General features: G+C 30.7%; 1 protein-coding gene across 2 annotated transcripts in view; it reads right to left on the bottom strand.

Annotated features, from left to right (window-relative positions):
* The window catches only part of LOC106459096 (arginine-glutamic acid dipeptide repeats protein-like), a 43,899-nt gene that overhangs the window by 16,226 nt on the left and 17,039 nt on the right, over window positions 1-10,634 (bottom strand). For both annotated transcript variants that reach the window (XM_022385515.1, XM_013918682.2), the window contains exons 8-12: window positions 9,455-9,553; window positions 7,597-7,677; window positions 5,190-5,331; window positions 2,704-2,793; window positions 1,419-1,624 (exon numbers count right to left, since the gene is read on the bottom strand). In XM_022385515.1, the coding sequence (XP_022241223.1) occupies window positions 1,419-1,624; window positions 2,704-2,793; window positions 5,190-5,331; window positions 7,597-7,677; window positions 9,455-9,553 (618 nt within the window). The remainder of the gene's footprint in view (window positions 1-1,418; window positions 1,625-2,703; window positions 2,794-5,189; window positions 5,332-7,596; window positions 7,678-9,454; window positions 9,554-10,634) is intronic.

The following is a 10,634-nucleotide window of genomic DNA, read 5'->3' as shown; positions in this document are numbered from 1 at the left end:
AGACAGACTAAAGAACTACACTACCCTACCTTAGTTTGAAAGTTAATTAGGTTACTAAAAGAAATAAATAGGTACGCCAAGACCCATTAACGTAGACTGAGAAAGCCACTAGGGGACGATTTTGTAGCTTCCGATTGGTTATAAAAGGGAGTGTTCTAAAATGGAAAGAGGTGGGCAGGGTGCCACTGTTTGATTTATTACATGAGCAATATTTTAGCAAATTGAAAACATAAGAGGCACTTATTTTATATTCTAGCTTGTCAATGTTGGTAATTTGAGTTTCTAATTCGTACAAACTATAGAATTAGTATTTTGACTTCACAAACATCTCATGTTCAAAATACCACATGACACACAAAAATTGATGTTTATCTGTTGTTTTTTTATATTTGTTTTTAAATTAAGAAATTGAGTAATATATAGTACTAAAATTTGAATTATAATCCACAGATTGATACCAAAGTTATTGACATAAATTTATGAAATAGTAGTTCAATAAAATTTTGAATGCGAGTCAACAAACGAGATGACATGGCCTTTCACCTGTGACCCATCTGAAAAGGGTTAACTGTGACAAGAGTAGACAAAATTAAGATGACAATTAACCTTTCTCTAACCAAGACAATTTATCACACATTCTATATTTGATTGATTTATTATATGTGTTAGTGCAGAAAAAACCCTACAAACATCACTGTGTTATCAATGTATGCCAATATGGTCCCTGGTAATAGAAATAGTGGACATACCACGTACACCCTTATGGTAAATAAGTGATTCAGACAGAATATAATTAAAACACAGAGACGGACTATAATTTAGGTAGACATCTTGTAACTTTTAGCACATCATATATTTCTATTAAAGCTATAACACTAACTCTCATCATATAACTAACAGTCAGAATACTGGTAGAACACAATAAGCCTAGAGAATAACATCAACAAGTAGTACAAGAAGGGTAGATACACAAGACTGAAAGTTCAGTTATCACGAATATTGTCAGTCAGATGTATTCCGTAAGAATTCTATCATTTTATATCGCATTACCGTTATCGGTCCTGGTTGTCAACTTATTGTCATAATGGATAATGTCTGTGGTAACAGCACCCAAATGCATTGGAGATATCCCATCTATCAGACAAAATCCAAATTCCGATGTCAATCTCGTCAGTCGTCATGGGCAATCATAAAAAATCAAATAAGGGTTCGAAGCTGAATGCTTACACCCACAATGTCTCAGCTTCTACTATCTTTCACTGTCTATAGCCAGTAATGCAATATTTAATTCATTATTGTTTTATAGTGCTGATTTAATCGCCTATTAACAATTAATCAATAGTTTGTGAGCTATATATGTAGACATACACACATGTACACAAGAAAAGGAAAAGACATACACCAGAAAATTATATTACCTCTTTGCTCCTTCGAGTCTGCATGATGTGTGTTCCATTAACTGATGCTAGGTCTTCTTCTTCTTCTTCAACAGATTTAAGTTTGATTGGAGAAGGTTCTTGGTTCTCCTGAAGTGGCCGTAGCTCTCCATATTTTTTGAAAAATAGTCTACATTCTGTACAAAGTAGTGCCTTGTTCCTACCTGCATGATGCCAGTCCTTGGATGCTAAAATGTTACAACCAGAGACAACAATGACTTAAAATGTCATCACTGAATACTACTTGATAATATTGCTCAAAGTATATTATTATTATTTTTTTCTATAATGTTTTCATATGAATGCTAAAAGAAATATCACTGTATCACCAAATACAAGATAAATCAAAATGTCATTAGCCACTTGGTACTTGCTTGTAAGACATAAAACTGTCATGATACATCTATACAATGAATGTTACAACTGCATTTCCTTCTATACAACATTTTATTCATCAAATCAGACTGGAAAAAGGAGAACACAAAGTTTAAAATTAAGTCTGTCACAACTGGCTAGGTCCTTAATGGTTTAAACCTGTTAGTATCAAAATGGTATAACCTGAATAAAGGGATTCTCATGGTGGTAAAACGTTTAAAAATTGAACCAAGTAAAACTACCATAAAAGTCAAATGTGTACATTTCAATTTCAGAAAAGAAAAACAGAATTTTACTGTTAAAGAAAGGACCAACCATTAAAATAAGATTCAAAAGTTTTATCCCAGCTTTAACAAAGAAGGATGATTTTTAGATCATAGTGTAATAATGTATGGAAGTAATAAATGTAAGATACATTATTAATTCTATACGTTATTACACGACTATCTAAAAACAACCTTGTGGAAGACAAGTTGGTTTTATCATTTCTAGGTCTTAATATAACCAAATAGCTTGCTTGCATTTTTCTTTCAGTCACAATTAAATGTATATGTGTGTATGTACAAATATCATTATAATTACAATTTGCTTCCAGCTACTCAACAAAGTATTATTTGATAAACATTTTTATTGATGCCCACAGAAATATTTTCGGGGGGTGGGGTGGTATGTATGTGGGGGGATCAGTTTTTACAGTGTAAGTCAAGAGACTAAAAGAATATGTGTTATGTGTCCTTAAATACAAAGACAAATATCCAGTTTTAATAAAAATTACCAAAAATATTAAGTTCAACTACGATGTTAAGTTTACATCATAATATGCGAAATTTGTTTGTGAAATATAGGGGGGGGGACAAATGAACATTTCAATTTTAAATAGACGCACACTCACTTTTAGTACAGCAGTGATGACAAACATAACCACTTAAGTCCCTCGAGTCCGAGTCATCAGAGTCCTCTTCTTCACTAGCTGAACTCAGGTCTGTTTTACAGAATTGGAATTAGTTTTAACTGAAGCATAACGCATTACGTAATAGAAATTAATAAAAAAAAGAAGTGACATCTCCTTATTCATCTAACTTTTACATAATGTTTACTATAATGTTTTCAAGACAACAGTGGTCATGCTGTCAATTTTATCAGAGATTCACACAAAGTAGGTTGATTTGGACTGCACTCGTCTGGAGGACATAATTTTTCAGGTCTATGTTAAGAAGACCTTAGCTGATAGACAGAAACATCATTCACTCATAAACTAATAAAACATGCAGTTAAAAAAAAAGAAAGAAAAAATATAATGTAATGTTGTCAATGTTCATGGAGAATATAAAACTTGTTTCCATCATGAATAACCATGTTTCAAGTAATACAGCTATAAAACATTTCTCAATTATGATAGTGTTTACATTGCAATTAGAAAGTCAATACATTTACTTGCTTACACACAACATGTTACAAAAGCGGGTTGTGAGGCTCACACAGGCTTCCTTACCATGCAACTGTTATAAACAAACTCAAGGAATGTGGTCTTTTCACCATTTACTAGACTTGTCCCTACCAAATCATCTGTATTGCCAAATATATCAGTACCTTTAATCCTGAATTGAAATTGTTAATTCTTTCTAGAGAAAGCCCTTACCCTTTACGTCACCACAATATATATTTTTGTCTAAGAAGTGCATTAGCTCTAAGTTCAAAGTACTTTTAAGACTTGGCTCCTGTTATTTCAAATCGATTAAACCTAAACATTTGGACTACCCTTAGTTCCAGATTATTTCAATTCAAGTTTTCGAATTATGTTTTCAAATATTTTTCTACATTTGGATTAATGATTGTATAAAATATTTTACGTGTTATGTTTGGTTACTTATCCTACATGGCAGTAACCTTGTAAAATGAATAAATAAAAATAAATATTTGTGTGTGACCTTCCGATAAAAACGATCAGTGTATTAAATCTAAAACGTCTTGTTCCAAAATGTGATGGAAACAAAAGAACAGACAGCTATATGAAAACCAAACAATGATAAATATATATATATGTATGCTAGCTATCAAATATTGGGGTTTACGTCTACTGTACATGTTAAAGTTCCATGTAACAGCATTAAATATGATTGAAATTTATTAAAATGTAAGATTTTGGAGAATTGCACTATGTGACTTTGGTTTGAAAGTCCAATTTACGATGAAAAGGCTATATGGTGTAGCACTTTACCATGTATCATGATGTAATTAAACATAAAACATGAATAATTTGATACGAAATAAAAATTCATTTTTTCACTTTGGTTTTGAAAACTCCAATTTTTAACAAGTTACCAAGTGCACTTGTTATTTACTAATTTACATTTTCTGTCAGAAGAATAATGAAGTCATTCTCTGTACCAGATAAATCACCATACATATAGTGTTGACTTTCAATCATGAAGAAATACAATCTTCTTACATTTGAGCTTGTTAGTAAATTCTACAAAACTTTAAGTTAACAACACAGAAGTAAATCACATATAATAAATAAACATCCACTCATCACATAACAAATAAACGTCCACTCATCACATATAACAACTAAACGTCCACTCATCACATAACAAATAAACGTCCACTCATCACATATAATAAACATCCACTCATCACATAAAACAAATAAACGTCCACTGATTACATACAACAAATAAACGTCCACTCATCACATATAATAAATAAACATCCACTGATTACATAAACCAAATAAACATCCACTGATTACATAAAACAAATAAACGTCCACTCATCACATATAATAAATAAACGTCCACTCATCACATATAATAAACATCCACTCATCACATAAAACAAATAAACGTCCACTGATTACATACAACAAATAAACATCCACTCATCACATATAATAAATAAACATCCACTGATTACATAAAACAAATAAACGTCCACTGATTACATACAACAAATAAACATCCACTCATCACATATAATAAATAAACATCCACTGATTACATAAAACAAATAAACGTCCACTGATTACATACAACAAATAAACATCCACTCATCACATATAATAAATAAACATCCACTGATTACATAAAACAAATAAACATCCACTGATTACATAAAACAAATAAACGTCCACTCATCACATATAATAAATAAACGTCCACTCATTACATATAATAAATAAACATTCATTCCTCACATATAATAAATGTCCACTCATCACATATAATAAATAAACGTCCACTCATTACACATATAATAAACGTCCACTCATCACATATAATAATAAACATCCACTCATTACATATAATAAATATACATTCACCCCTCACATATAATAAACGTCCACTCATCACATATAATAAATAAACATCCACTCACTAAACTCATTTGAAGTTGACTTGTTTGGTTTTGGGCAAGATTTGATGCGGCGAAGAACATTCTGACGGCGACGTCTGTGTGGTCGAGTGGTGGCAGCAGCAGGTGTTTTTTTCCACAAGTAGTAGTACTCTACTAAATCTGCCTACAAGTTAACATCCACAAGTATGTTGTAGTGAGACGTTAAGTCTTTGATGCATTAAATACAAACTCTTTACAATGTTTCAATCTTACATTAGTTAATTTCATAAAAAAATAAAACTAACATATTGCTTAGTCCTATTAATGCACCATTAAATAGGGATTTACAAATATTATGCCCACGTGTTGTGACAATTACAAGACGTTACCGAGTTCGCTACTTATTTTGCCGAAAGATTTTATTACCATGAATTATGACTTGGCAAGTTGCACACCACACAATGTTATTTAAAACATAAAACATCATAAAAATTAAGTGAAAAAATATTAGAATATGGTACATAAAATTTTACACTGTAGCAGTAGACCAATTTCATCATTATACATTTGTTCAAAAATTTATTATTCTAAAGACATAATGTTTTCAAACCACATATCTGAGCGAACACGTTAAAAATAAACAAATTTCCAATCAAAAATTACGTCACACAAATTATTCTGAAACTTTATAATCTTACTATTTCTTCCTAATCATTACAAGTGAAATACATTCAATCAAGCATTGGCATGTCCAACTTATCTCGAATCATGGATGATACTAAAGTCAAAATTTAGAGCCCTACTCATTCCCTTGAACATTTATTGTATCTAATAATCTACACATATTATGGATCAAGTACCCAGATCAGATATCTGGATCCCCTGGTATCTTGAATGAATTGCCAATATAACTCACATTTCAACATATCAATCCTTATTTGAAAATTGGTAAATGCTATGAGAAAACCGGTTATTTTACATGGAATTTGCATTACACAGAAAACGTAAAATGTGGGTCATCACTGAAATCAACACCATCTAACTTGCTAACAAGCTGGACATTTGCTAATCTCTTTGATTTCCTTCAATGAAAGGGGACAAGGGCAGAATGTTTTGCCCCCTCACCAACCGAATAAATGGACATCGAAGAAGGAAGCAATGTAGGAAATCAACCTTCGATTTTTAAAAAAATGTGAATTATCTTTAGAATTCTACAACAGGATTTAAACTACTTTTCATGTTGTGCAGTGGCGTAGCCAGGTTTTCCACTCGGGGGGTGGGGTGGGGGGAGAAATTAAAAAGGTGAAATTGATCTTAATATTTAATAAAATGGTCATTAAAACCCTAGCCAGGTTTTCCATTGGGGGGGATATTTTAGGGGGGGAAGCAAGAACTTAAAAAGGTGAAATTGATCTAAATATTTAATAAAATGGTCATTAAAACAAATCAAATGAAATGTAACAGTATTTATAGAAGTTTTTTATATATTTTTAGTAAATGATAGAAAATGAGTTTATTGCATATAAAAGCTGAAAAACAAAACGTGACGTGGTGATGTTAAATTGCAGCTGTACCACATTATTTTTTGATGAGTTCTTTTTATTATAAAATTTGTTCTTAAATTTCAGTCTTCTTACCAAAAAACAAAAAATATTTTAAGGGTTTGTTAATGCACGAATATTTGAATAGCAAACTTGTAGCGAGATGGGGTTATATTATTATTATTATTATATAGGTCAATCTGGATCTTTTACAACACAAGAATTAATAGTATCATATCTTCTTAGAAAATCTTAATTAAATTTTTACCAAAAATTATTGCTACTAAAAATGTCATATGTTCACTGGATGATATGTTTTCAAATGTCCTATGATACAGTGAAGTGTAAGAGGTACTTGATACAAGTAAATTACTTTTCCTGGCATCAAAATATTAAATATTCAATGAATTCTTAATCTCAGCTTCATATCTGATCTCGAAAGTTGCCTTATAATTATTCTGCATAATTTTAATTTACACTGACAACATTTGACTAGAAGTAAAAATAAAGAATACAGAGGGTTGAGTAGGTTATGTTAAAATGATTCTAGAGCCTCATTACATCCAGTCATGCTCTATGTGATGACCATGCATCAATAACCCTGCAGTGTAGTTTCCATTGAAAAAAACTTCCATCATTATATTATTGTGTCCAAAGCAAACCACTCTTCCCTGCTTGGTTTCCATAATCCATCTAGTGTATAAGGATGATGGTTTACCAATGCTCATTTCAACAGTCTGATAAATCCACAGGTGCTACATCCAGGAACTTGACATAGATTCTCACCTGTTACTAGATGCCACACTTTGCTTACTACTGCCTGGGGTATGTACCTCAACCCTGTAATGTGTACGACGATATATCTGTTTGTATCTAATCTATAGTAGATACCACATGGCACTGCCTACCGTTTCCTTCTGAGGTAGTAGTTCCTTTCTTATTTTGAAGAAATTCTTTCCAAACTGTCGAAGACCTTTTACAAATCTCTTCTGTTCCAAATATAAAAATTTATTTTTGAGGGACATTAATTGAAATTGTTGTTTAATTTATTATTACTTTATTTATATAAATATAATTAAAAACAATGAAACGTTTGTTGATGAAGATCATATTTTGTCCAAAAACTGTTCTTTTTCATAACTTAAATAGGAAAGAACTAGGAATAAAATATAACATTTGTTTCTCAACGAGAAGATGACTAAAGGAAACAAAATATGTTAGAAGGCTTATTTTAAAAGAAATATAAACATCTGTTAAAGTACAATTATAAATATAGATCAGAAGTTGTTAGTGTTTATATGTGAATAAAACTAAACTGTCTCAAAACTGTACATGCATTTAACTTATCTTATAAAGGAGAACAATTTGGTTTTATTCTACAAACTTACAACTGTTTGACACCCAGATATGTTTGTGTACACACTTTACACCAACATAAAAGAGAAAATCCTAAACACAAATGATTTTATCATCACACTGATGATGTTTAATATGGGATCTAAGCTTATCCCTGTTATGGTTAACTTATTTTTGGGGTTTTATGAAGAACTATGGCTATAAAAGCATCCTATTGAATTTAAACCACTTTATAGATGGCACTGATGAAACACTTACTTTTTTTTCAGTCTTATAGATGCATTAAAAATGTTATGAGATACTTGAATAGTAAACATTCATATACAAGTTTCACAAATGCACGTGAAAACGAATATAGTTGATCATTCTTAAGATACTTTAGTATGTAATCCACAAAGTAATTCTGAAGTAAGTGTAAAATGTGAACCACATTTTTCAGGAATTTATGCCCATTTGAGTAGTTCTGTTCCTAAGGCATTTAAAGTAAATTAATTTAATATATCATTAAATGTGTTTACAGGACCTTAAACAATTACTCTTAATTCAATGAAATGCTAAATATACAGATGTGCCCTTTGGTTAGAAATAATTTTCAAGGACATTTCAGCCATTGTTAAGGACACTTTATAGCTTTGCATCACTCCTCATATCTATATTATCCTCATGCCTTTCAGTTATTTCATTTAATTAAGCACATCTTAATTAAGTTAGTTGTTCAATGATATGATTAACTATTATTAAATCAGATCATGCATTTCATAATGTCTCAGTTTTCCCCAACTTTTTCAGACCTGGGAATAAACTGAAAATTTTCAGGTTTTTCCAGATCACATGGGAACTCTGTTAAAGTTATGAAATTTTGTGTACCAAAGTAACCAGTACTATATTATGATATTTAGGGAAACAATCAGAGCATATGAGAAAGAAGATAACCTTAATTGTGGATAGAGTTTATCAACAAGTTGTATTCGGTATATATTTAAGTCTGTCATAAGAATATAATTTTTTTTCCATTTTAAAGATATAACACCCAAGATTAAGAAACATTTATCATACACAAATTTGCATAGCCTTCACTTACAGAGGAGTACCACTAGGTGGCTTTCATATAAAAAGAGCAAATTCCTGGAAAAATTTGGAACTTGTTATCTATCGCATGACACCTTAACAAAGTGTAATTAATATTCCTAACATAATAAGAACTTTATAACAATAAGTTGATCTATTATGAGTCTGGTAAAGTTTGATGACGGTGAATCTGAAGCCTGATTTGAGTCAACAGGATCCAGTGATACCACTTCCCCTACAATTGTAAGCTTAAACATTACAAGATTTAATCAAGATAAGGCCCAGAACATTCTGTATCTATTTAACTGTTTCAAGTAATTTACAATGAAATTGGAATCTTACCTGTTCTTCTTCAGTCCACTTCTTATCTATGCCTCTTGGTACTGGATTTCTGACCAAGGCCTGGAGAGCTTTACCAGTGTCATAACTAGTTTCATGAAGCTACATTAGAAAAATAATAATTTAGTAAAGCTACATCTTAAGTAAGAGTGTTTGAAACATATATTTTTATAGATATAAGAAATATGTAATCAAAACTAACCTCTCGTGGAAATCACCAATTAATCTTCTTAATAGTAGCTAACTGAATGCCACCTATAAATAACTGAATTATGTTCACTGATAAATTTCCTGTCTCTGTCTAAAATGGATTAGAACTTTAGTGATTATTAACTTTTATTAGAACTGTGAGTTGGGTAAAATAACAGCTTTAAAATATTAACCTATATATGTAACATCACTAAAAACAAATATCCTACTTTGGTATTCAGTTAAATATCAGTTTCATAACAAAGTCTACAAAGGTTTTTAATTTTTACAGAAAAAATGTAACAACTTTATGGAAGTTCTATCACTACTGCTTACAGTAAAATAAAAAAAAACAAATTGAAATTAACCCTTACAACATTTAAACAACTAAAACAGATCCCTCAATTCATCATATCACACAAAATTCCTCAATCTATTATATCACAAAAAGTACCACAAGATCCTTCAATCCATTATATCACAAAAGTACCACAAGATCCCTCAATCCATTATATTACACAAAGTACCACAAGATCCTCAATCTATTATATCACAAAAAGTACCACAAGATCCTCAATCTATTATATCACAAAAAGTACCACAAGATCCCTCAATCCATTATATTACACAAAGTACCACAAGATCCTTCACAATCCATTATATTACAAAAAGTACCACAAGATCCGTCACAATCCATTATATCACAAAAAGTACCACAAGATCCTTCAATCTATTATATCAAGTTAAACGTTTGTCATGTTCTGTAAAAACAGGTCTTCACTTCAATCAATGAATCAAGAAATAACTGCAATCTTTCTTTTTTGTTTTCGATCTTCATAATAAATTATTTTGTTTTCTACAATGACTTTTAATGTTACACCTCTGGTGAAGGGTAAAAGTTTAAGATATTGTAACATCATTACTTACTGTTAGTATAATAATTCAACTAAAAGTTAATTTTCATTTTAATATTACTTTTTATTTTTTACTTATG

Source organism: Limulus polyphemus, unplaced genomic scaffold (genome assembly GCF_000517525.1).
Source record: "Limulus polyphemus unplaced genomic scaffold, Limulus_polyphemus-2.1.2 Scaffold559, whole genome shotgun sequence".
Lineage (NCBI taxonomy): Eukaryota > Metazoa > Arthropoda > Merostomata > Xiphosura > Limulidae > Limulus > Limulus polyphemus.
Note: the sequence above shows the minus strand (reverse complement) of the source record. Positions and strands in the feature narration are given on the sequence as shown.